At 40.7% G+C, this 27,238-nt stretch overlaps 2 protein-coding genes and 1 pseudogene across 4 annotated transcripts in view; 1 reads left to right on the forward strand and 2 right to left on the reverse strand.

The window, feature by feature from the left end:
* Window positions 1–86: 86 nt before the first annotated feature.
* On the reverse strand, window positions 87–14,970 carry sidt2 (SID1 transmembrane family, member 2). Of its 2 annotated transcripts, XM_026996041.2 has the most exons (27): window positions 13,862–14,969; window positions 13,560–13,681; window positions 12,404–12,568; window positions 11,727–11,772; window positions 10,336–10,437; window positions 10,005–10,088; window positions 9,512–9,611; window positions 9,213–9,278; window positions 9,022–9,115; window positions 8,647–8,705; window positions 8,132–8,143; window positions 7,684–7,728; window positions 7,456–7,533; window positions 6,749–6,864; window positions 6,496–6,569; window positions 6,292–6,358; window positions 5,915–5,988; window positions 5,655–5,778; window positions 5,404–5,521; window positions 4,921–5,057; window positions 4,499–4,607; window positions 4,252–4,328; window positions 4,051–4,097; window positions 3,772–3,877; window positions 2,464–2,574; window positions 1,634–1,747; window positions 87–780 (listed from the first exon to the last, which is right to left on the reverse strand). In XM_026996041.2, exons 1-27 carry the CDS (start codon window positions 14,096–14,098, stop codon window positions 718–720), a joined length of 2,547 nt encoding a protein of 848 aa, XP_026851842.2. In that variant the 5' UTR covers window positions 14,099–14,969; the 3' UTR covers window positions 87–717. The 2 variants fall into 2 exon arrangements, with proteins under 2 accessions (XP_026851842.2, XP_026851843.2); XM_026996042.2 differs by lacking the exons at window positions 87–780; window positions 1,634–1,747; window positions 2,464–2,574 and having other exon boundaries at window positions 3,789–3,877; window positions 4,024–4,097; window positions 13,862–14,970.
* A 1,109-nt stretch (window positions 14,971–16,079) lies between these two features.
* On the reverse strand, window positions 16,080–20,088 carry LOC113567907 (annotated as a pseudogene).
* Window positions 20,089–22,793: 2,705 nt separating this feature from the next.
* Window positions 22,794–27,238, forward strand: part of sik3 (SIK family kinase 3) — a 48,515-nt gene continuing 44,070 nt past the window's right edge. For both annotated transcript variants that reach the window (XM_035534064.1, XM_035534065.1), the window contains exon 1: window positions 22,794–23,084. In XM_035534064.1, coding sequence (XP_035389957.1) covers window positions 22,803–23,084 — 282 coding nt within the window. In that variant the 5' untranslated portion in view covers window positions 22,794–22,802. The remainder of the gene's footprint in view (window positions 23,085–27,238) is intronic.

Consider the following 27,238-nt stretch of genomic DNA (forward strand, 5'->3'; position numbering starts at 1 on the left):
AGGAGTTAAGCAAAAAAATAATAAAAAATGCCGAGTAAAATGTCCATTTTGCTCATCATGGAAAAGTAAATAAAGTGGAGACCTGCTGTAATTGTTCTTTTACTGATGTACAGGATATCCTAACACACCTATTTACAGTACTGAGAATACATACAAATGCTTTATTCAGTAACCTCAACCATCAGTTATTAAAAACTAGTATTTCACTTTTCATTTTACATCTGTGCAAAGCGCAGTACACCATCATGATCACAAAGGCCTAGTGAAGTATCCTATTATGAACTACGGCATTCCCTCTGCAATCACACCACACAGTCCTGAAAATCAAAAGATGGGAAGCCACAGGTTCACTAAAGTACATGAATCCTTAGACAAAATAGTGAAGAAAAAAAAAAAAACACAAAACAATCAGTAAGTACAAAATGCTTTCACATATGCATGGCAGGTTTAGTTTTCCTCATTTGAATTACAGAAGCACTGAACATCGTCTTTGCCAGCATTCCAAAAGCATGTCACAGAGACAGAGCTCAATCATTACAACACTGACAAGTAGATCAAGAGTAGCTCCAGCAAGTGCAAAGTGAACCAGGATAATCTGATTGGCACATTCAGTGTCCTAGCAGTATCACTCTACAGGGAGCCTGAGCCTGACCAGGGCAGCAGGGCCTCTTATTTGGAAAAAGGCTACAGTATTGTCCAATCATTAAGCAGGAGAAGTTAGAAGACGTAGATTTTCTCTCTCTGGATGGTATCCAGGTCATCATCCATTGTCAGGAGTACCTGAAAGCAATGACAAGAGCAGAAAATAAGACTGTTTCAGAGCAGGTTGTCAAACATTAAAACCTAGCATCTCGAGGGAATGCTCAAATCAAATGTTTTCACTCTAAAGAGAGGAGTTCCTAAATGCACGTAGGGTTCATCCGTGGTTATGGAAATACTATAATAAAAGAAAAAGAAGGATGTTAAGTAATGTGTTTTGGTCTTTTAAATGAGTATGCACAGAAAAGTCAGCTTGCATGGAAGAATGACTGTTCACCCATGTAAGCTGTGTACACCTCTTGTATTAAAAATGCAACTGGGAGCTTTGATGGTGAGTAAACAGAACGAAGTACAAATGTAAGCAGAGTCCAATGTGTTTTGGGGATGTATTATGATCTGATCACATTGTGAGCTGAACCACCTCCGGAGGCATTCTGGAATACATATGTAATATTGATGCAAATGTGTCTCAGTGTTTCCTGATAAGCAGAAAAGGACAACCTGACTGATTAGATCATCCCTTAGCTGGAAAATATGTAATCTCTACAAGACAGTGTGGAGATCCTGCTGTACAGCAGTTCTCCATCACTAGGTTCTCGGATATTGAAGATGCCTGTGGTTGGAATGAGGTCAACAGAGCAAAAAGTCAGATTACAAGTAATTATTTGGGACGTGTTTAAAATACCAGGTGTAAATGGCTATGCGTTTTGGCTTTTCACTTGTGATTGTATCACTTGAGATGCTTGTTAATACTAGGTTTGAACAGGGCCAAAGACTAATCCTTTTTTCAAAAAAAAGGAGGGTCCTTGTTTACAGCCTCACTGAGTTGAAACTACACTGAACGTATCCGTATGCATGTTCACCAAAGACGCACCAGGAAAGAGCCAAACATGGCAATCGATGACAGGAAGTGCCAGATGTCGTGATCATCAAAGAATGAGAGGAGGATGCAGTCACGATTGTGCTCCCGGGACTCAGCTGGAGTTTTCTAAAGAAAGATGCAGAGAAAGGGGCAAAGAGGAGCTGGGGCAATACTATGACCAAATTAGACATACCAGTAAAGCTCACTATGTTCTGAGAGTGTAGGTGTATATATGAAGCTTTATCTTTTTAACATTAATAATTCTTTTAATTTATAATATATTAGTTGATATAATTACAGTTCATGCCAATAAAGCTGTCTGAATATGGCACAGGCAGTAGGGGGTGGTCATGACTACTTGTAAATGTGTAAAAATCTCTTATTACTATTCAGAACAGATGGGCCTTGATTACACTAAATGGGTCCACTCCAATTAGCCTTAAACTACCGCCATTCCTCAGTGTTGCCTCACTGACATAGTTCCATCATTGCAGATCCAGAGAAGGGAAAAGCTCAAGAATGGGTTTACAGCTACAGCTAGTCTACAACCAGTCCTAAATGCATGCTTACTTAGGTATTTGAGGTTGGGGATCTCTCCTGTACATATGTGCATGTGATTGTGTGCATGAGAGCAAGCTCCCGAGAGAGAGAGAGAGAGAGAGAGAGAGAGAGAGAGAGAGAGAGAGAGAGAGAGAGAGAGAGAGAGAGAGAGAGAGAGAGAGAGAGAGAGAGAGAGAGAGAGAGAGAGAGAGAGAGAGAGAGAGAGAGAGAGAGAGAGAGAGAGAGAGAGAGAGAGAGAGAGAGAGAGAGAGAGAGAGAGAGAGAGAGAGAGAACCACTCACTTGCCAGGTACTGAGGCCCTGGAAGAAAAAGAAGAGGGCAAAGCCCCAAACCACGGCCGTAAAGAGAATACACACCAGTGCCAAAAAGAGGACCCGCTCACCACTCCGCAACTGAACTCACACAGACACAAAGAAACATCAATAGTATGTGTGAGCAACTTAATAGTAATGTAAATGAAAACTATATATAAATAAATTCACTCACCAGCCACATTCTAAAAAAAACTCCATACCAATACTGACCCCCATTCATTCTCAGAATAGCATCAATGCTTAATTCCAGTGCTTGACCAAAATGTAAAAGGAATGCTTCAATGTTAACACAAATACATCACATAATTCCTTGTTGCAGCAAATATTTATCAGACCAGGTAATGTTTTTCTGATCTTCCACTGTCCAGTTTCAGCCATCTTAAATTCGCTGTGCCCTCAGTTTCCTGTTCACAGCTTGACAAAAGATGAACCTGTTTCTGCTGTTGTGGCCTGTGTGTCTGGCTGTGAGAAGATTTCTGCTAAAGAGTGGTTTTAATTACTGTAACAAGTCACCAGAGTGGTCATTTGAGTTACTGTAACAGTCACTCCAACAAGTCTGGCCAATCTCCTCTAACATTTTTAAAGCAACAAGTATTTCCACCTCAGAACTGCTACTCACTGGTTGGTTTTTACACCACAGGTTTTTGTGAGCGCATGATCGATAAGGTAAGTGCATTTTTAGGGGACCTCTATTTGATAATTTTTTATAATGCTTTCTTTGGCATTTCTCTTTTGTGAGAATGCACCCACTACAGGTCAAAAGGTCTTTAAAATAGGAGGAGGAAGGGTCAGAAGGTATGGCTGACCAGGAGCACAAAGCTTTTAACCTTGCAGTTGTTGGCTTCTTCCTCTGGGCTCTAGCGATTTCAGTTTGCCTTATATCCATTTTAATGTATTTTCTTTTACTGGATATAGAACCTGCAACATGAATCTGTAATTAACACCTTATGCTTTGAAATTCTATGGACTTCATGTTTTTGCAACAAACAAGTGTCAAGAGATTCCCCAGTCAACATATATAGTGAGCCACAAATTGACACAAAGTAAGATAAATGGTTGTTACAGCATTAAGGAGTACAGGTTTTTCCAAAATATTAGCTAGTGTGTATCAGACAGACAGACAGACAGACAGACAGACAGACAGACAGACAGACAGACAGACAGACAGACAGACAGACAGACAGACAGACAGACAGACAGACAGACAGACAGACAGACAGACAGACAGACAGACAGACAGACAGACAGACAGACAGACAGACAGACAGACAGTACCTTCATGATAATGTAGAAGGCAAAGTATAATAGCAGGTTACAGATGGCAATGGCCAGCAGGTACGAGGCAAAGTCATTGGGCCTTTTAATGAGACCATATGCAGCCCTGTGCACACACACACACACACCCCTAAAACCACTGAAATGCATGTTTACACCACATAAGCAAATAACTGAAGGAAAAATAAATAAATTAATTAAATTATGGTTACATTTAATATCAGTTTATTGATATCCAGATTACAGATTTACCGTGTGTGTCAGAGAGCGAACACTTACAGTGACCAGTTAACAATGTTGCCCATCACAAGCAGCACCATACGATCCTTACAGAAGACAAATCAGATTAGAACTGTGTGTGTGTGTGTGTGTGTGTGTGTGTGTGTGTGTGTGTGTGAGAGAGCTTAGTGATAGCCTGGGGTAGAGAGAATCAGAGGAATTGTTTATATGGTCTCTGTTATTTTTGGGCTTTTTACTTACTATATACATGGGCCCACTGCATTGCCGTATACAATCAGTGTAGATCACATACAGAATCCTGCGTAAGATCCCAGAGTCTGAAACATGCCCACACATACGCACACCCACCAAGGAATTTAATGCATCACATGCACCCATAGTTAAGCAGTGCTGTTCAGTAACTGAATTGCTTGTCAACCTTTTGTGATGCATTTGCCAAACTTAGCCCTTTGTCTGTAAGTGGATGCACATGCATTCATGCCCTCACCCAGCCTCCAGCGGCCAACGTAGTAGAGCTGGGTGCTCAGCAGCATCGTGGCCACAATATGAATGACTGAGAATACAACCCAAAATGCTGTGTTACCCTTCCCAAAGACCTGAGAAAGAGAGAGAGAGAGAGAGAGAGAGTGTAAATATGTGCAGGCTCTCTGACTGCAGCTTTCTCTCCATAATGAGTACTTTCTCACACCTTCACAGGATAATTAAACAACCTGATCTTCTCAGCTTGTCATCCTGGCCTGTATATATTAATATTTGACTAACAGTGCAAGTCTAAACACACCATTGGATAAATGAGAAGAGACATTTTCTCAAAATACTGAAGAATAGGATTGGTTTGTAAATTTTCCTATAAACAATAAAGTGAGTGTGTGTGTGTGTGTGTGTGTGTGTGTGTGTGTGTATCCTCACCACTCCTAGCACAGAGAAGAAGATGACTGCGGCAAGACAGGCATATGCGGAGTAGGCACTGGCGTTGATGTCCGGGTGCCTCTTCTGGTAGAGTTTGAGCATGCACAGGCCCGCGATCATATACATGAAGCTCGTATCTACCACAGAGACGCAGAGAAGTGGCCACAATCAAACAGCCCTCAACATGGATCTCCAGCAGGTACCAGCACCTCAGTGGCATTAGCAGAACATGGGGGACCTCACTCGGTCATCAGATCACCCCTGGAGGAGTCATGCTGGAACTGCTCTCATCTCACATTCCTATAAGTAGCTGTCAGTTAACCTCTGGAACTAAAGGCTCTAAACTGAGGCCGTTTCCCTGTGCGTGTTGATGTAGTGGTGTGTGTTAACACCAACGCCAAGTATACAGTTACATTCAATATTTACTGTAAAACCAGTCTCTCTCTGTCTTACACCAATACACACACAAGCAACGTGTTGTACCGAACTGGAAGTTGGTGTAGTTGGGGCAAACGTGGTAGCAGGCGCTTAGTAGCCCCTCCATCATCAGAGCAGTGCCCATCGCATAGAAGAGGCCAAAGTGCTTAGGGATACCACACTCCTAGAGAGAGAGAGATGGGGGAGCACAATGTGTGTGAGAGCAGAGGTAGTGTGTATATAATAAATAAATTCCCTTGCTTGTGTAAGGGAGGAGTGGCTGTGTATGGTGTGTGTGTATATATAATGTGTCTTACAAGAGCGGGAGTGTCATTGCGCATGAGTGCACGATTGTGCAGGATGTCCCGCTGCAGAACGATGAGCAGGAAGAGCAGTCCCAGCATCACATAACCAAGGTTACTCAGGATGTTATTAAAGGAACTATGTACACACAAGCGCGCACACACGGGTTAACATCACTTTCATAGGAAAGCAGCTGATTCATTGCTCATCATAAAACATGTTACAGATGTTAAACTAGCACATTTCTTTCACACACCCAGATGTGCACACACACCTCAGCGCCCCTAGAGGATGGGCGCACAGGAAGTTGTAGTAGCAGATGTCTTGGTTACCTGTCACATTGACAACCTATTGACACAAACAAACAGATTAACACAAATAAATGGTGTGAATGCCACCATTTTTGTCATGACAGAGTAGGTGAGGCAGCATTCTTCTGCATCAGAACATTGTGTCTGGACTCTGAGGCTACATTTATTCTAATTACCATGCTGTATACCATTCCTCATAAAGAGAGGAAAACCTGCTCTTGTACAGTATGACCCTTCATCCCTAGTGCCTTCAGATGATCAGAGAGTGTAATACATAGAGGACTGAGGAAGTGCTACTCCTCTCTCTTGCATGGGGTAATGTGCTGCAGAGTGCACACACCGTCTGATATGTGATGACCAGCTGGATCACAGGCAGGGCGTAGAACACAGCAATAGTGGCAATGTTCCTGCAAGGGAGAGCACACACATGTGCACATATGCAGTCAACATAAGTACAAGAATATAAGCCCATTGAATACATGCATTCAAGTGTGGTTATTCTGTATAATAACATAATAATGACACTAATAATAAGGTTTATTACCAGAAGTAAATCTGGTATTTCTTATTTAGGACACGCTTGTCTTTTCGAGCCAGGTCAGAGACACACAGATACTTCTGTAGGAATTAAATAGCAAGTGAGGAGTCTCTCTCTCTCACACGCACACGCACACGCACACGCACACGCACACACACAATTTAACCACTCAAAATGAAAGGCATTTTTTTATTTGTTTGTAATTTGTATGCTTTTGAAGCCGCACTATGGTGAACCGTGGGTTCTGTGGCTCCCTCACCTTGGTGCGGACAATGTTTTTGTCAGAGTCGATATCAGCCAGTGTATCGTAGTCATCTTCTTCCACAGAGCTTAGAGACTCTTGCCGACAGCGACCCACAACATCTAAGGGTCGCTCTGAGAGAGACAGAGCAAAAGATATTCTTTTATTACTGAGACAAATTTTCAGTTTCTAAGGTTAGGATTTAACTCAAATGGAACAAATGCCATTGTTTTAAAGATTATCACAAATCACATTTTCTTCATTTTAAATTCACTCATGTGGAGTTATCCTCTCTTCACTGACTGGTTACTAGCAAACAATTATGGTTCATTCCAAATTTTATCTGCACCCAACATTCGCTGGACATATGCTTTTATTTAATGCTTTGTTTTCATTGAAAGTGTAGAAAAGTTCCAGACATTAAACTAACAGTTTAATTCATCACACATTTCCAATATCTTAGGGTAATGATCATTCGCAGTGAGGGAATGCAATTGCTTTATCTATTTATTGGTTTATTGAGTGGGCGTGTCACTATAGCAGATGGTTATATGGTATGTGGTGACTGGTCATTGCTTGAGAGTCTCCTTTTCTGAATGACAAACAACCAACTAAGAGATACTTTTCTTGGTGTTGGGTATAAATTTGTAGCTGTCTGTGGATGTGGGAGTCACTCCTCGAGTGATATGTTTTAAAGTTTTTTGTGTATGTGTGAGTATCTGTACCCATGTATCCATCGTTGGTTTCAGCTGATGCCATACTGTCAGTAACAGGTTCTGAGCTCATTGTGCTGCCATTATCAGCTGGAATGAGGGCAAGTAATTAAAACAGAACAGTAGGGATTAAGTATTTAGGAAAAAGAAAATAATATGGTTACTAAAGGTAAAACAAAGCCATGACCTTAATATAACCCCCCCCCCCCACACACACACACACACACCCTAACAACTCACCAAAAGAGCCGTATTCATACGGAGAGGCTGGAGACAGACCTTTGCCTACAAAACGACACACACACACAAACTCACAGTTATGTAATAATTCAGTAAATTATGTATGCAAGCAAAGGCACTTTTAAATAGGTACTCTGAGGAATATGTAAAACACAAACAATGTAATACCTAAGTGTAAAGCATCTACATGAGACATCAATACAATGATTACAACTATATTATGAATTTCACCAACCTTTGCTAGTGGTAATCAAGAGTACAAAGTCATTTAAAAAACACCTTTTAAAGCAGAGTAGTACAGTTAATGAGGGTTAGCTGGGGTTTTAGCATTGATGGCAGACAGAGTTCATTCATGTTGAAAATGTTGTACACACACATTTATGAAATTTCTCTCATGCTTGTGTTAATGAGTGAGATTTACAAACATCAGTGGACACACGCTTCTTACCTAAGAGAGGTGCTGGGGGCGAAAAATATCAAAATCAATTAATCTTGGCAAATACACAAGATGAAGGTAACCTCATTAGTAGGTGTATGGCAAATTATTATTACTGCAACATGCACCACCAACATCATGATCTACCATCACATTTTCTGAATTTGAGCTCACTGGTGGGGCTGTTATTATTTGCTGTTTATTTGCTTTGGCAATATTTTCTTAGAGGCAATAAGGAAACTGTGAAGAAGACTGTGTTTGCAGACCAGCTTGCATATCAGAAACATTTTCAAGATCCAGACTAATCAATCAATCTCAAACTGCAGTTTTTTTTCCAAAATCCTTTATTCCCAGATTATTTGTATTCTCAAATGGTTGTTGTAAATGCAGAATCTGATGATCAGGGTCTGATTAAACACACTGGAGATTCACAGCAATTACTGTGCCAATGACATGTCTTTCCACACTTCCCCTAACAAGCCCTCTGAGACACTGGTTTGATCTGTAGTGACCGGTTGCTAGGTTACCTGTCTCAGCTGGTGACATGTCAGCTGCCTTCAAAAGTCCAGCCCTCTTTCTGTGCAACCTAAAAAAACAAAGCATGCAAGAGAGAGACAGAGGAGAGATAGAGACAGTGTATATATGAATATATGGACACTGGACCAACTGGTTTCACCTCCTAGAACATCACACGCACTTTGCTTGCACGGCTGATAAAGGAACTCTGTCCAAACATCCTTTTTCTCTGGAAACCTTGTGTAGTACGCTGTCATTTTTACTACCTCTGCATCTTTAACTACAATCTGCTGCAATTATTCCCTGGAATCTTCTTAAGATACAAGATACAAGATTACTTAATCTAAATTTAATTAGATTAAAAACCACAACAACCATGTGCACACCTCTTGTTCTCTATGCAGGCTACCAGGAAGGTGAGTATGTAGAAGGACAGGAAGATGCCGAGACAAAACAGCACACCCATGATATAAACGTTTGCTACAGCATAAGAGAAAGAGCAGTGAGGGGTAGGGTTAGATAATGTATCTTTAATTGCTCAATTAATTCATGAACTGATTAACCTTATCTAACTTACAGTTGATGGCAGGAGAGACAACCACATCCAGAGTCTTACTGCGATTCCCAGCATCCAACAGTTCATCTGAGAAAGAGAAAAGGAAGCCTCTCTGTACCATAAAAGATCAAATCTGATCCTAGAACAGCATACTGAAAAGGTAGTAAGTTGAATCACAGGGTTGCAAAGTAGCAAATAGCAAATAATAGATAGTAAAGGGGATGTATTGCAATACTACTGATGGTGGATTATTTGGTCATGGTGGTATCAGAGTGGGTTACTTGATGTGATACCAAAACTGTAGACTGTGATTGGCTCACCAGGTAAGAGGGAGTAGAACTTGAGAGGCCCACCGCATGCCTCATCCTCTGTCTTCACCACAACAACCACATAGAAACTATTGCTGGGGAAATCTTTTCTCTGGACATGAAAGTAAACAGGCATAGTTCTTTAAATGGACCAAGCTCTGTCTGTGTGTTCTTAGCAGGCCTACACAGACCACCTTAGACTGCAACTGAGGTGACACTAGCAGCAAATGATCACCCCAAACTACAAGATGTCCCAAATATTTACTTCTTATTCAAAGGGGATCTGAAAATGAGAGATGTGAACACTGCTAAATAAACTGACCCTCCTTCCTCGCTGATGTGGGCACAGGAGCTTTAACGAGACACTAAAACAAGTTTTACTACCAAAATGAAGTAATTCAGGGTTGAGTAATATTCTCTGTGTTACATGATGTGTAGTAACAAATACAGCATTACAGAAATAAGGCTGCGGATGGTGAAGGGAAACCAAGTACAAGTTTATCACCTGCACTGTAATGGCTCCTGTCTTAGTCATGGTCTGGTACATCCCAATGAAGGCCACATTGTTGTCCAGATCATATACAGGGCACTGGAGGTAGAAAGGGGACAGCCCACATTATACTATGCCTGCAACAAATCGATCGTGTGTGGGGGTGTCTGTGTGTCCAGTCTACAAAGGGTAACAGAAGCTGCTGTTACCTCCTGTTGTACAGCTGAGTGCCTGCCCTCTGTAGACACAGCCCAGCATGCAAACTCAGTCCATTACAGTCAGCAAGGATTAGGCATGTTTGTGTGTGCATTTTTGTGTGCGCATGCATGGAACATGCGTTTTAAACCTGAATATCCTGAATGGACATGACAGAGCAGGGGAAATTCTTCTGAGAGTTCACTTTCACAATGACTGTGTCCTCGCCATCAGGAAATACATACTTAAAAAACTGAAAAAATAAAATAAAATGCAGGGAAGAAAATAAACCAAAAATCACTGAACAGCTACATACAGAGAACATTAGAAGACACAATAAAGGTACAAGGATATATAAAAATTACTAGAATAATAAAGTAACAAGTATATGAATTAATAAACACCACTCTCTCAAACACCACTGGAAAGGACAAATTCTCAGAGGAGATGCCAACTTCCCAGGGCGGAGTTTCCCAAAAGCTTTGTTACACTAAGATCACTGTTAAAACAATAGAGTGTGTATCACACTAAGCACTCTCTCATTTAGTACAATCTTAATATTACAATGTTTTTGGGAAAGTGGTCTCAGTTCTGATCATGTGACTCAACAGATGCCCCTGGCTATCATTGCTCATAGTCCTTCTGCAGTAGGCAGCTTCTCCAGTGCAATAAGAGAACACATGGCCAGGTGTATTTACCAGCCCTAGTACGGCTTTGACAGCAGTACTGCACTACAATCCATTCCACCAAAGGTGATTATGCTGTTCTGACTGACAACTCAATGAAGTGCAAGACATACTGCAGTAAACTAACACAGTGTAATAGCTGTCAGTTTCACAACTGCTTGCATGAGGTACAGCAATCTATTAGACATACTTTCTACCAAAAGAGGTCATGACTATTAAAAAACTGAACTCTTACTACCTCTCACTTTGTCCCATTCTCTCTCTCTCTCACACACTCACACACCCCACAAAGGAAATGACTGTGGGTCTTACATCAGTACAAAAACTGACTAGCTGTGCGGGCTCTTCCCTTAGTGTATTATCCCTATCGGCTGAATGTGTGATCATGTTGGGGTCCAGTGCATCTAGCAATTGGTCTAAGTAGAGAAATGTTAGCATGATGGATGTTTCATAAGGTTTTCCTTTCTGACAGAATGTGGTTGGTTAAATGGCTTTTAAAGTCAAAGCCTATCTGCCAATTTTCTAAAACTCCCTCCATTGGTCTCTCTTTCATGTGCACACACATATATATAAACAAACACACACACACACACACACACACACACACACACACACACACACACACACACACACACACACACACACACACACACACACACACACACACACACACACACACACACACACACACACGGTTACTTCCACACTGAACTTTAAAATGAGCTCAACCCCTAGGCCCTAAAACCAACAGTCTTTCTGATTTTAATATTCAGTGAAATGTTAAGCTCTGGTCTTGGAACAGACCTTAAGCCCTGACGCAGTACAGCAAAGTTTGTGCGTGTGTTTGTTCACAAACCTGGGGTTGGGATGGAGTAGCATTAAAGGTGAATTTCTTATCTGTCCTAGAACGCAAAACAAAAAAAGAAAAAGAAATAAGAAGTATATTGAGGATAAAAATCATACAGATTAGACCTTCCTAAATATGATTAGTTAGGAATCAGCTAAACTGTATAAGTAGAAAGAAATCACAGTGACATCCAAGACAACCAAGCTCCATAAAACTCACTGATGATCTATTAGTAGAGTCCATGGTAAAGAGCAAAAGAACACTAATGACCATGTGTAATATGATAACAGTGGTTAATGGCTGTAGATACATTCATGTGTATCATTCACATAATGAGCGTAGCATTGTTAATTCCGCTCATAAAAGTGGTGATGAACACACTAGATGGAACAGTTAACAGTTAAGTACAATGGATTTGAAATAAAAGCAGTACCAGTATGGTTTTTTTTTAATGAACAAAAAAAAAATTAAAAATTAAAAATTCCATTGGTTATTAAATAACTGATTATAGAATAATAAATAAGTAAGAAGTAAATGTGGTTAAAATAAATGTTGATACAGTAAATGATGACAGCCTTATTGCTTGTTGGGTAAATAATATATGCATAAGTAAGCTTGAGGTTCTAATGTCAGTATTGGTTTTGATATATCTTCTGACAGATAAAGTTGACACAGATGAGGCTCACTGCAGTGTGAAGCTCTCCACCCGGCTGACCCGCAGCTGGTAGTGAACACCAGAGGTAGATAGCGTAGACACGTCCACATAGAAAAACTGCATCTCGGACAAAGCGAGTGTAGGGGGCTGGCACAGGGTACGACCCACTTGCGTATATTGGTACTTTCTCTGATAACTGCAGAGAGAGAAAGCGAGTGAGCACACACACACACACACACACACACACACACACACGTTGGGGGGGAGAGAGAAAAGGGAAAGCAGAGGAAAACAAAAAGGAGGCTAGGACAGAAGAACACCTTTTTTATACATATTTGTTAAGCATAAATAGTTGGTTAAAAATATATTCCGTCAACTACCTAACCTCAAGGCAGACCAAAGTTGTTAACTACAGAATGATTCACTGCAGAAAAAGAATCCCAGAAAGCTTCCCTCTACAGCAGTTCTGAATTTCTTACTACACATCTATTTCAGTTGTAACTTGGGCATTTTGTCCAATACACCAAGAAACTGGCTGCCTGAATTTATTCTTAGTAAAACTTAGGAGCAGCGCTGAGGAACTAAAATTACTTTCTGATGTGAAGAACAGACTAAAAAACTCACAACACTAGGCACATAGCACTGCACACACCACTGCACTAGGGTTGGAGGTCGTGATTGTAACCAGAAGCTTAGACAGAACTGAAAGCTTCCCTAGCTGTACATGTGGACATGTGCTTGGTGTTGCACTGGACAGCAACTGCTGCTCAACTCTGCAGCCTACAGCAGGAAATCTATGTAATGACCATTCTGACCTTCCTGCTATTTCACCCTTACACCTACCACATCCTGTTCATATCACGTCAGGTTGATGTCAATGTGGCCAGGCTTACCACACACCCACAAATCTAAAACAATGAGATTTGTCAAACAAATGACTGCAGCTTCCAGCTTTCTATCAAAGAACATACATTCTTGCGTTTCAGAAACCTTGCCCTTCCTTACCCAGGGTCCATCTGATACAAGACTAATTCTGTATACATGTGTAATTTTGACTACTGGAGAGATGGTATGTAGGTAGTAACTTGTAAGATAAACATTTTCAAAGTCAACCTTTAATCAAGGCAAAGGTAGTGGAATATGAATGCTCACCAGGCTGCGGGTTGCTACACAAATATTGTACTTACAGGCCTCTTAGAATGAGCGGAACCTGGAAGGAGAGTACGGCTTGTTTCTGCCGGACCACGAACAGAACTGGACCGTTTGGTCTCTCCGACAACAATTCAACTGACACACGTACTCCTTCTGTCTGAGAGAGAACAGAGAATCGTGGAACAGACAAGTCTACCAGTAATAAGCACTGCTAAACTGTTTTAATAGAAAAACGCTAGACGTTAAACAAAGATGCACGTTTAAAGTGGTCACTAGATAAAGAGGAAATGATATGCATTGTTGTTAACGCGAACTCCATATAGTGCGCTAATCCTACCTTATTTTTGGAGACAGTGTGATTGAATGCATAGATGGTTTGGTTCTCGCTCGTCACCGTGTCCAAGTAGGTGATATCAAATTGTGCATCTTTTTGGACTACCACACTCGTATTCGTATTTGCTTCACCATAAAGAACATGCGTTGTTAATAACAATACTCCAAAACATGAAAACAAGCCTGGTTCAAAACCACAGCTAAAAACCGTTCCGCGTCTAGATCTCCAGCAGTTCGACATCCTGTCTCATTCACTGATTAACAAAACTGAGCGGAAGGCAATTTTCTTAGTGATAAGCAGCAATACAGCAAGCTGGCTACTTGACAAATCAGAACAAAAAAAGCAAACAGCGATTTGATTTCAAACCAGCGCTACTAGATAGCTAGCCGTTTCATCTTAAAGATCAACTATTAGCTACACTTGCTTGCACCCGATACCTTTAAACGTGCTTGGCAAAAGTGAAAAAGTCACCGTTGTGTGGCAAGCTAGCTGGCAACAGACCTTAGTTTCCTATTATCAAACGGCCGTGTTCTCAGAAGACAAACATGATCTCAGGCGATGTAGGGTATGGTTAACCCCTTAACTAGGTTAACGTTCTAGAAAGCATCTTGGGAGAAGTCTTTATTTTTAGCTCTCGCTAGCTAGCTAACAGACAAGATATCTTAGACGAAAGCTTCTCAGCTCTGGCAATGCAGTAAAAAATTCCATCTGCTGTTGGAAACCGGTAGTCTTGACAATGGCAAAGTAAACCTTCCACTGTTTCATTAGTTGACATCGATTTCGCATTGTTTCGTCCTTGCTTTCTTTAACGTTTATCTAGCCACTCACGACGCAAGGTTAGCTAACCTAATGCTAGCTAGCTAGGTTAGCTAAGCGCCGTTCTCTCCTACCTATCTTAGTTTCCTCATGACACAATGACGGCACATGATCAGATATTCTCCACCATTTCCTAACGAAAAAAAACACACGGATCAACAGTTGTTCTGTTCATCTTGATCCCGAAATGTACATTCGGACGTTAGCTAAACCAGTTAGTCGATTTCTTAGCAGTAACAGATGAGTTGGATCCGTGTCACTCACGAGCGCCCTCGCACAGTACACATACAACAACATGCCTTATGACGTCTCCCTCTAGCCTTAGTTTGGACTCTAAAGGCCAGAGACAAGTGGGCAGGGATTTACTTTTAAAGGATGTATCCAAATAGCCCAGTTCACAACTGTAAACATATATTCATATTTTAAATTGCAATACACATCGAGAGTGTAGCCTACATCTTTCAAATGATCTTTGTGATTAATAGTGACATATGGTATCACAGTGAATTTAAAAGTGAGAGGACACTGTCGTAACCATCATATACACTGCTGTCTTCAGGTTTATATTCCAGCATTTCACTACGGATTAGACTGGGCAGAGATTATCTCACAAAGCCAAAACTGTGGAAGTTCTAACATATACACACAAATTGCCCAACTGTGTGCAAGATCTAACCTATGCACACAACCATAAAACTAAAATAACAGGACTAAAGCTCTGTATGTGTATGTAGAGTATTACACCAGACATCTGTGTACTGAATTAAGGATTACAAAAAGTCTTTACAATAAGTAAATGTAATGACTTGCATATTATATATAGTCAGTTTTACTAGACAGATAGTGAACACTAGTCTTACTGCTGTGATGAGTGTCCAATGCGTGCCAGATGAAACCTTTCAGTGCTAAGCAATAGAGTTCTGGAAAAGGGCAGAGCCTATTCCAATATATCCAGGGGCTCCACTATTGGATTCTGTGCACAGGTGGCTTGAGGTCAAGAACAAGTTGTCTCCCATTTTATCACATTTTTGTACTCCAATATTTGCCTTTTCCACATCCTTAGCTTGGCTTTGAGCAACTGACTGACTGTAGTGGAAGCTTTGCATTTGTTTATTTAGTATAAGCACTGACAGTGAGAGTGAAAGAAAGATATACTGTAATGAGATGTAATTGGTGCAGTTTCCCAACTTCCCAACAGAGAGACTATGCCCCAATAAAAGTCTCTCTGTGCAGCACTGAATATTGGATTGATGTGCTGAATCCCAAACTCCTTCCTACTGCATGTGCATACTATAAAGGCTTTTCACATTAAAATGGATTTGTACACTTTACATAGTGCACTACACAGGAAGTCCAAGGGCATCACTCACCCCCCCCCCCCCCCATTTGTGTTAAATACCCCATTTTGTAATTTGTCTCATCACTCTTTTAGAGCATTAATTTTCCTTTTCCTATTTTTATCTACCATCTTATGTTTCTCTTCTGGTGTCTCCTCCAGAATCTGCAGCAGCAGGTCATGGAGTGGTTTGGCCACAGTCTGGTAGCCAGACGCAGTGCAGGTAGTCCGACATGTCACGGGATGAGACAGTGCCGTTCAAGTGCACAAACTCTGAGCTGAGGTCAAAGAATTGGGCTGGGCTGAGCCTGGAAATGGCTGTGCGCAGGAGCCGATTGACGTCTGCATTTTTCTCCCACAATGGGTTCTGCCTCTTGCCATGGGGCAGCAATCCCTGAGTGGAAGAAAGAGAGAGGAGGGAGGAACAGAGAAAGAGAGGTAATATGGAGATGAAAGGCAGAAATGCTGTCTGATGTATTGAGGTACTTGATGTGTACTGGATGTTTACAATGCTTTGCAGTTGGAAACATTTGGAATCTGCTTGGTTATGTTAAGAAAATGATCATCCAAAAACAAGACACCTAGGTAAGCCTAGTTTCTTCACAGTCATCAGTTGCAGTCATCGAGTTATAAGTGTCAACAGAGACATCTGAAACACTTGTAAATCTCCATCGGAGGCCTAGGAGTTGAGTGGCCTTCTTACAGCTGAGAAAAATGTACATTTATGGCATTTAGCAGATGCTCTTAACCACAGCGACTTAAAAATGTTTTAGCTGTCTGTTCAGAAAAGTATCCTTAGCTACCACAAATAGGTTAGTTCAAAAATACTCTTAATTCCAGACACTGCCAAAAACATTCCTTGGTTTCTAGAGGCCTATTATTTTGCAAATTAATCTGTTGCGTAGAATGCCAAATTATTAGTCCACTTTGTACTTTGAGATTGTTACTTATGGCTAAAGTAAAACAACAAATTATGAAATTAAGCCCCTTGAATATTTTATTTATGCACATTATAGTCACTCGTATAAGATTATAATGCAGATTTTTCCACTAGTGCTTGACTGCAGTGTCTGAAAAACTGGATCATTAATGCTACACAGATAGCTAGAGATTGAATATGCATGTTGGCCTGGTAATAATAATCAGTTTAAAATTTACAAATTCTGAGAAACAAACAAACAAACAAAAAAATTTTATATCGTGCCAAGCATAACATGATACATTACTAAACTGCAGTAAGCACCATTAACATCCCACATTACAAGCCAGCAAATTACAATTTGAACCTACACTATCTCCATCAAATCCATTAACTAGTTCTAATGCCAAACATTTTTGGATTCAATCCACCCCTATAGCTACTTTTCAAGTTAAAATATTTAGTGGGAGAGTGCCTACCACTCACTCAGCTAGATATATAGCTAGCTATCTTATGGGTGAGCGAGCCAAAATATTTCTTCTAGGCATGCCTGAAAGGTCTGCCAAAAACAAAAAGTTTTTGCTCCATCCTAGAAATGAAGACACACACACTCTTTTACCATCATGAGGACAGGATGGTCTTAATTTTAGTTTAGGGACTAAAATTGTGTATTATAATGAAGACTATTTAACTGAGATTCACATGCAAGGGGGTGGGCGCACACACACATTTCCTCACCAGCACAATTACCTTGGTGCGGGGTAGCTGATTGACGAGGACCTGGACGATGGCCATCACCTCCTGCTCAGCTGTGTGCTGGTAATTATTGGTACCAACCCACACCACCACCACCTGGGGGTGACATCATACTGCTTAGAACACACACACACACACACAGCGCAAACACACAAATATGCATTAGCACTTATATTTATTTGTGAGTCTTATCGATTCTTGGCTGCAAGATTTACTGAAAAATATGTTGCCGGCCTGGTGCAAATATTAAGATTACAATGGCTCTTTCATCATTTTGGTTTCAAAGCTGAGTGACCAGTGACTGCATGGTGAGTGACCCCACCACTGACCAGTTTCTTCAGAGTCTGTCCACACTCGTTAGCATATCAATACCAGGTGTCTTAGAACAGTTAAGGGGCCAGTCTGGTAGTACATTAAATTTACTGAAACATATGGCAACGCTGAATTAATACATCACTAACAGCCAACTACCCACCTTTCTTACTTTGCCATGATACATTTTTACAATTTTTTCTTATTTTGTTATTGCTAAAAACTTGGCAAACACACGAAGAGGCTCTGCAGGGTTTCCCCAACTATACAAACTACACATGCAGAAAAAAATGTTATGCCATTGAAATACAAGGGTGGTCTTGAAAGATGTTATGTTTTGATATTCTAACACATCTAATTAACAGTTGTAAGAAATTTTCAAAATGATACCCAACTCTATTTTTGACTGAACATGAATGATCCCCACCCATGCTATGGTCCAAGAGTAGAATTGCAGAATATTTGGAAACTTGGTCCTGAATGTATGCTTTAGCAATGCAAAGGCTCAGGAATTCTCCCAACTTCTGGTGGAGCCTACCTTTGCGAAAACTCTCTTAAGCAAGGGTGTCCAACTCAAATCCTGGAGATGTACCACACTGCACAGTTTGGTTCAAACCCTAATCTTTTACATCTGATTCTGTTAATCAAGGCTTTCATGAACATCTGAACAGTAGCAATGGAATTAAACTTAGGGTTTTTTCTAGATTCTTCACATTTTCACTGAGCGCGAGAGAAAACACTGCCAGTGGATTTTTTAATATCACTGTGTATAGTCTCTCCCTGCTCTCCATATTTCCACCCCCAGCCTCTCGCCGGCTCTCTCACCGTGGGTCTGATGTTCTGCAGCTCTCCATTCTGCAGTCTCCACAGTACGTTACAGGTTGTGTCTCCAGCGATGCCAAAGTTCAGGGCATGTAGAGGGGAGAAGAACTCTCGCCATACCTGTAGCATGCAAAACACACACACACACACACACACACAGTGACAACCTCAAACTCTTTCATTCATTTTTTTTATTGACCTATAATACTTACAATGCCACCCACCCACTATTGTTTCAAAGGGATTCTAGAAGTACGTTTAATTGCATTTTTGACAGAGTTCAGCAGAAAGGCTATGACTCTACCTCCTGTTGCTGCATATGTTGCACCATTGAGTCTCCAACAAAAGCACGTCTGGCTCAGCATCCTTACACTCCTGTACAAAACAGTTGTGCTGAAACACACACACACACACACCAACTTTATAAACATTACCTCTAATGAAAGAGAATGCACTATCTTCCAGAAGGTTAAATGATAGTGCTATATAGGGTTTTGTATAGCCTAGTCGTTTTGCCTGATAAATGGCATGTGTGAAATCTCCTGCCATATTAAATAAATGAAATATAAGCAAACAGGCAGAAGTAAAGAGAGCTTGGCAAATACACAGGACTGTCTGAACAAAAAGGCCATCTCCGTCACGCCACATCGAAAAAACACACCACAAAGATCCTTCCTACACTGTTCGGCGCGAGTGTCACTTAGCAGACGACACGTGAGCTAGCGTGTATTAGGGAAACGAACGTCATCGCCTCACCTGTGACATCCAGCGTCCGTCACCCTGCGCATCCTTTACAGGCTCGAGCATCGCAGCCAGGTTTGGCTCTTCATCGCTCATCCTGTCCAAAGGGCACGGCTTTGTGACTAGACTGGATGGGTCGAATGAGTTTATGACAAATAAACTACCGAATTAGCCTTACATATAAGACTAAACAAAAAAGCAGAAAACCCTAGGGTAAATTGTAACAAATGTAGTAACACAAATGTGAATGATCCGATATCAGACTGTTTGACAACATTTTGAGAGCAAACTCTTCTCTCTTGTGAAGGATGCGTTTCTTAGCTATGACTGACGTTTTCCCTACCTGTAAGTCGCTTAGGCCTTTTTGGCTTTGCATTCAGCGGCAATGTGATCTTAATTCAGGAAACCATGCTCTCATTTTAGGCGATGCCCCTCTTTGTCTCGCATGTGTAATATGTGCACATTTAACTAGAGTAATTTTCTGTGGAATGGGATCTTGATCCAAGTTAGCACGAGAGCGCATGCACATTGACTTCCGGATGAATCAACTGGTGCGGGATGTCCCACCTCTTTTATTTACGTCAGTACTAAACAAACTGATATGGTAGAAATGTAGCACAGAAAACGTGCCCTTAACACAAAACGGTGTCTAACAGTCTAAAAATGCCTACGATTGCATTCTTTTCACATTTAACAACAGCCAACAACCTAGCAGTTAACAGTGGTTCCATATCAGAGATTCTAAAACTTGGAGGATTGACTCTTTTGTGTTTTCCTTGTGAAAAAGAGGCCTGATTCAATGTCATTAGCCAGTGCAGGGAAAACCAGTTCTCTGCAGCACACACGTGCTTTGTGTGTGTGTGTGTGAGAGAGAGAGAGAGAGAGAAAGAGAGATTCAAAATTGTAATGAAGTACACAAGGTTTCCAGAGAAACAGGACATTTTGAACAGAGGACATTTTGCATCGGCTGTGCAAGCAAAGTGTATATATAAAAGATCATGATTCAGAATTGTAGTGAATTATATTTGATGTGCACAGCTCAAGTTTCAAGTTTCAAGTTTGGTTTATTTGTCACATACATAGTCATACACAGTATAACTCGCAGTGAAATGGTTGATGAAGCTGATGAAGGACCACTACATTTCTTACTACAGTACCCTACGGTTAATCACCCGGAATTTGGATAGAGAGAGGGAAAATGTTCAGTGTATCTGGGCCCCAGTTCTGGGATTTGAAAGTCCTAAATAATGTGTACAGACTGTAAAATGGTCTTATATAAATACTGTCATAACACCTGCTGAAGAACCTTTTTTTGAATGTTAGTCATATGCTTTTGTGTGTGTGTGTGTGTGTGTGTGTGTGTGTGTGTGTGTGTGTGTGAGAGAGAGAGAATGTTCGGTGTATGTGGGCCCCAGTACTGGGGTTTAAAAGTCCTAAATAATGTGTACAGACTGCAAGATGGTCTTATATAATACTGTCATAACACCTGCCGCAGAACCATTTTTTGAATGTTAGATTCTTTTGTGTGTGTGTGTGTGTGTGTGTGTGTGTGTGTGTGTGTGTGTGTGCGCGCGCACATGTAAGAGATGGAGAGAGAAAGAGATTCAAAATTGTAGTGAAGTACACAACGTTTCCAGAGAAACAGGACATTTTGAACAGAGGTTCATCATCAGCTGTGCAAGCAAAATGTATATATAAAAGATTGTGATTTAAAATTATAGTGAATTACATTCGATGTGCACAGCTGATGAAAGACCTCTACATTTCTTACTATAGTACCCTACAGTTAATCACCTGGAATTTGGAGAGAGAGAGGGAGAATGTATGCGGGCCCCAGTTTTCGGGTTTAAAAGTCCTAATTAATGCGTACAGACTGTGAGATGGTCTTATATAAATAGTCATAACACCTGTGTGTGTGTGTGTGTGAGAGAGAGAGAGAGAGAGAGAGAGAGAGAGAGAGAGAGAGAGAGAGAGAGAGAGAGAAAGAAAGAAAGAAAGAAAGAAAGAAAGAAAGAGAGAGAGAGTATGGGCCAACCATGGACTACACCCTACCAGTTCCATAACATATAGGCCTATTGGATCTCTTTTTGCCTTCTACAGTGGATTCATTCTGAGATTAACAATGGTGCGTATAGTTTTGCACAAAACATTTCACATTATACAGAACTCCTGCAATTACATTGCCAACACCCTCATTGACTTCTCATACTGTCCTACAACACCAACAATGACTACCAACAAAGAGGTCATATCTTACTGTATGTGGTACCACCAACTGCTACTGTCACACACCACACTCCTAGTGCCATTAAACATGACTAACTGCTGCTGTCATAAAGTTCTACTGTAGGCACAAATATACCTTAGAATCTATACAGCTGTCTGTTGAATGCCAAAAACAAAATATCACTGCGTGTACGTGTTGTTCTGACAATAAAATATTGACACTGTCATTGAAGGTGACATATTCCACTATTATAAAATGTCTGGCAGTGACTTTTCTGTCTGATGTTTACCTTAGCTGGCCTTTTCAGCTCTGTGATACTTTGCATGCAATAATACTGATCTTTAAGTGGAAAAATGGGCTCCCACTCCAGGTTACGACACAGTATTTCCTGTGTACTAATGACTATTCACTTTGAATTGAGAATTCCAGGTTATAGGACTCAATGCCACACTGGGACGGCTAACCCCTTGATAGCTTTGTTTCTTAACTGATTTTATTGTGTATTGATAGCATCTATGCAAGCAGTGCACTAAAATAATGATTTTCAGTGTGTTCATGCTATTGTTTTTGCATAGAAGTACTCTCCGGAGAAGGGTGGGGGGGTTAGTTTAGCCGCGGATGCAAGGACTTTCTTGTTGTCATGGCAATTGCTTTTCTCTGCCTATTCGAGCATAGATAAGATTTTTCCTCTTTTTTGCGCATTGATTCTCTCGGAAAAATAGTGGTAAATGTAAACGAAACTAGTGTGGCTAACAAAATGTCTTCCCCAGCTGTAGTTTACAATCCACCTACTCACAATCCACTCACACGGCACACCGTAGGGATGCGCAATTCGGTTGCTTTGGCGACCAGAATACGCGTTCGAAAGGAGATGAAGTCATTGTTACGCTAACAGTTGCTATAGTTACAGCCTAGAGAGGGCGCTGCGGAGGGGCAGTCTACGTAATGTGACGCACGGCGGGGGCGTGTCCGCGCTGCGCAAGGCTGCTTGTTGTTCCCGCAGAGAGGCAAGAAGATGGCGGCCGTGTCAAGTGGAGGAGCTTCTGGGTCTGCTGCGACCGGGATTACGCACTCTGCCCGACCGGCCGCAGGCATTGGCACCCAGAATAGAGCACAAACATCCCCTGGGATCAACCACCAAAGTCGACCTGCCCAAACGGCAGGGTGTATCACTAACCCCGGCCACTCTTCGGTCAGCAGGCCAGCCCGAGTGGGCTACTATGAAATCGAGCGGACCATCGGCAAGGGGAATTTTGCCGTCGTTAAACTAGCCACACACCTTGTCACAAAAGCAAAGGTAAGAATAATGCCTCTGCAATATTTAGGGTCAGCATTTTTAAGTTGTCAATGTCATATTCCGTGATATTTTTCTGCAGTTGTAGCACCATTGCTGAAAGCGCTCTCCTTCTAGCAAGTCCTTCGGCTAGGTTGCGATTGGGCCTTCTGGCTGTGTTGTGTAGCTAGCTAGCTAGCTAACGCGAAATGGCTTGTATCTAAGTTGATTAGCTAGCGTTAGCTAAGTGCTATCTGTTTTTGCGGGCTTTTCGATCTTAACTGCTGTGAGGTTTTCGCGCTTAACTAATAATTATAGTCTTCGTATATAAAAGAGAGTACCGCAAGGGATATTATTTGGATAGCTAGCCAAACCAGTAAAATTAGCAAACGTTAACTAACTGACTTCTTGCGTACCCACCGACCAGATTCCCTGGACCTTTGGATGTGACTTAGAAGTCGTTTGTCATATGACGATGCCATCAGGAGCAAGCGCATTAGACTAACCGGTGGAGTGGAATAGAGTCTAAAGTTACATTATATTTTATTTTATATTAAGGATGGTTGCTAGCTAAGTAGGTTAGCTATCTAGATATGGTAAACCTGCTGGCAGGTAAATCGTTATGCTAGCTAGCTAAGATAAGATACAGTTTCTGAAGTATCTAGGACTGCTGACCCATGTGTTCAACCGAGCTTGTCATCTTGTAATTCACCAGATGCAGCCCTCAATAAGATTATTAACGACTTGGATAACGCTAGCTAACTTTCGACTTGAAGTAGGTATTAAGATTGCTGGACAGTCGTGTTGGACCATCGGCCCGTTTTGATATGTGAGTGGTGCAAGTGTTTGCTTGTCTCAGCTCTTTGGTTGAGGGCTGTTTTGCTGCTTGCGTGTTTTATTTCTGGGGGCGGGGGGAGCACCGACTTATTATTGTAGGTATTGGAAAGTTACCTCTACCATAGAGAAGCGGGAGTATTCCTGTGTGTTCGTGTGTCACTGCGTATCCTTTTTACTGTGCGTATGTTTTGCATTGTGTGGGCGTCCTGTAGGCAGATGTACCGTTGACACAGTCCGTACTCGGGATAGATAGAGTCTGTCAGTGCTTGAGTCCTGGGCCTTCTACAGTATCCGAGATCACGGTGTGAAATCGACTACGCCAGATGTCGATGTTTTACAACCCTGGCGACTGTCATAATGGAGCCGCAGTGCATAACGAGACTGCATCGTCAAAAGGCAAGTTTCCTTGGTTCGCACGGGGGATCACCTTAGACCGAAAGATGGTTTAGGTTGCTAAACCAGCTTTAGTAAGCTTTTGAGATCAGCTATAAGACGATGGTACTAATCGACGCGGTTGGATAATACCTACCAGTGTGCTTGCTGTCTGGAGGATGGAAGCAACGTGGAACACCTGAAATGGCGTAAACGCATGGTTCTTGGTCTAGGGCTGTATATATATATTTTTTTTTGCATTTGCCGTCGTCTTAGGATCTGTTTCATGTCTTCTACCAGTATTGACATGAGGGTGTTTACAGAAAACAGATCTGTTTTCTGAATTTGTTTAATGTGTTGTGTATATCTGGTCTGCAGGTTGGCTGTTATGGACATAATAATGTGGTGGAATCTTGAATAACTGATGGAGAAATTGTAGTGTTCTTGGTATTGGGTCTGATAAATGCGCCCAAAAGTGTAAAAAGAATCTGATGTTTTTAACTTTTATGTAATGTATCAATAATTTTAGGCCAACATAATTTGTCCACTGGAGCCAGAAGTCCAGTTCAAATTTCTACTTGCATATTCTTTTGAATATCAGAGCTGGAAAGTCTTGTTCAACTCTGAATGTTTAGTTGCTGTTCAACTTTAGTTGGATTCTGTGAGCAGTCCAACAGAGCTAGCGAAGCACTAGCCAGAGAGCACAGATTAGAGTTCTGCTGTGCCCTAACTAGCTGGGTGCTGTCATTTTGTTGTTGCATCATTGCAAAATTAGAGTGCATATTGTCAGTTCGTTCACAGGTTGTAATTGATTACAGCTTTCCATTTCAGTTAACTGTGCCTGCAAAATATACCTGACCTAGGATCCAGGAGTGGTCCATCTCTTATTTTTACTGTTTTTGCTGTATTTTATGAATCATGACCAAGCGCAAATCTTTTTTTTTTTTTTTTTTTTTTATGCGTTAACTGCCAAACTCATGATAAAACAACGAAATCAACAGCTTGCCTTTGTTATTGTTAGGATGATCTCTTCAACACTCTATTAGTTTGCCTTTTACAGATCTGATTGTCTGTGGCTGTTATTCAACATCATTAACTGCAGTATGTGATTAATTTTGCATTGCCTGTAGTCAGAGCTGTCTATGTTGCTAGTTAGGAGCTGTACGTTGCAAGTAAAGGATTTATAGTTAAAATCCATTTAATGTCCTTTAAATTTTCATAGAAAAACTAAAAGATTAACAAGAACAACACATTACTCAACGGCCTTTATGTTCTATGCATTATACACTCATGAAAAATTGTCATTTTATAATTAGCGTGTTTACATTGACCAATGCTGTGATTTATATTGGTCAACTGAAAACAAGTGATTAGGCAGCCGCTAGTAATTGATTTCAAGAGATCCAACTTAAGCAAGCGTAGCTGTAGCAGTGGTTGTAGGAAAAATCACCATATATCCCTCAGAATACCTTTAAAACATCACTGCTTTACCATGGAGGTTATTTTTGTGCTACGGCAGTCAATTAATAATTAATTACTTAATTTCTGCTTAATTATTATAATTAAGAAGCAATTAAGAAGCAACGATAGCTGTGACTACCTTTGTGTGACAAATATACGTATAGTTTTATTTAAATGCTATCTATCTAAATACTAATGTTAAGAATGGCAAACAATGTTTCCAATCACAGTTAAGCACTTTATTCATAGTGCTGAAACATGCAAGCATTCATGTTCCTTCACTTTGTGGTTTTAATCTGGAAGACAAATTTATGTAGGCAACAAGCATTTTATTCTCTTCAATGTTTTAAAACCTAATATACCTTTAATGTAATATACTAAATATAAAGCCAGAAGCATTTAATGTCTGGATTTGGGCTAAACATGGAATGAACATCATTAGAATGAAGAAATTAGAGAGAGAGTTTTTGTATTCATGTTTATAATGAACACAGTTCATTCACTTTCACATGCAACATGCATTCAGTATTGTACTGCGTAACTGGCAGGGCTGCAAAGTAGTCTTTACTACTACTCTGTAGGTGTGGAAATTTACATGCGAGTGAACAACTCAAGGTGACAGTTAATGAAATGTATATGTTTTATCACACATGAAGATATAGGCAGTAAAGTTGGGAGATATTTTTCTTATTTTGGATATTGTACAACTATAAGAAAAGAAGAGAAACACAAGGTGTTTTTTGTTTTTTTTTTGTTTTTTTTTTATTACAATGACAGTGAAGTTAAGAGATCCACAAACTTTACATTAATGTTTTAACAACACATCCATCTCAGAGGGCAACCCTAGTCACTGCACATAACTACTTGCTTTTGTGCCTGTTTCAGATGAATAAATGCTCAGATTACATGCCCTTGATGCTTCTATAGTCCTCTGTCTTAATGACACCTTATGCAACAGCCAGTGGTTTACATAATGCCAGCTTGGTCCAGCTTTTCAGTGTAAGCAGACAGAGGTTGACAGTCTAGTCATCTATTCATTTATCTGCTCTGGAGGATTTGGGACTGAATTTATACATTTTAGACAACCAGATCTGTATGTTAAATTTTCACTGTGCCCATTATGCCTCTTCACTCTACACCTATGCAGACATCTCCTAGTTATGGTACCAGTGGGACTTTCTGTACAGGTTTATTTATTAGGATAGGGAGATCATTAACTAACCCTTCCTCCTCAGGTTTGTTTATATTTACATTTCAACAAACCTGCTTTGTTTTTACATTGTTTAGTGTTTTTACATTGTCTAGTGAAGGAAGAATACTATGCACTTAAATATTTAAGCAAAAGGAGTGAAATTTATTTAATACAGCTGATAAGTGTGGACCTGTTGTCATTTGGAGAAAAGACCTTTACAAGAAGGAAACAATCAAATAGCTTTCTGGTGCAAGTTTTTTTTTTTTTTTTTTTTTTTTTAAGGCCGAAAAGCTCTGACATCATGCCACTGTTAGTC

This window comes from Electrophorus electricus, chromosome 15, assembly GCF_013358815.1.
Source record: "Electrophorus electricus isolate fEleEle1 chromosome 15, fEleEle1.pri, whole genome shotgun sequence".
In the NCBI taxonomy this organism is placed as follows: Eukaryota; Metazoa; Chordata; class Actinopteri; order Gymnotiformes; family Gymnotidae; genus Electrophorus; species Electrophorus electricus.

Excerpts from the sequence above, each read along its gene's own strand:
- sidt2 (XM_026996041.2), bottom strand. The coding sequence starts at position 14,098 with ATGTCGAACTGCTGGAGATCTAGACGCGGAACGGTTTTTAGCTGTGGT. Across the intron at positions 8,706-9,021 it reads GCCTGCATAGAGAACAAGAG|GTTGCACAGAAAGAGGGCTG; the intron begins GTGTGCACATGG and ends TTGTTTTTTTAG. Across the intron at positions 5,522-5,654 it reads GCAATGACACTCCCGCTCTT|GAGTGTGGTATCCCTAAGCA; the intron begins GTAAGACACATT and ends CTCTCTCTCTAG.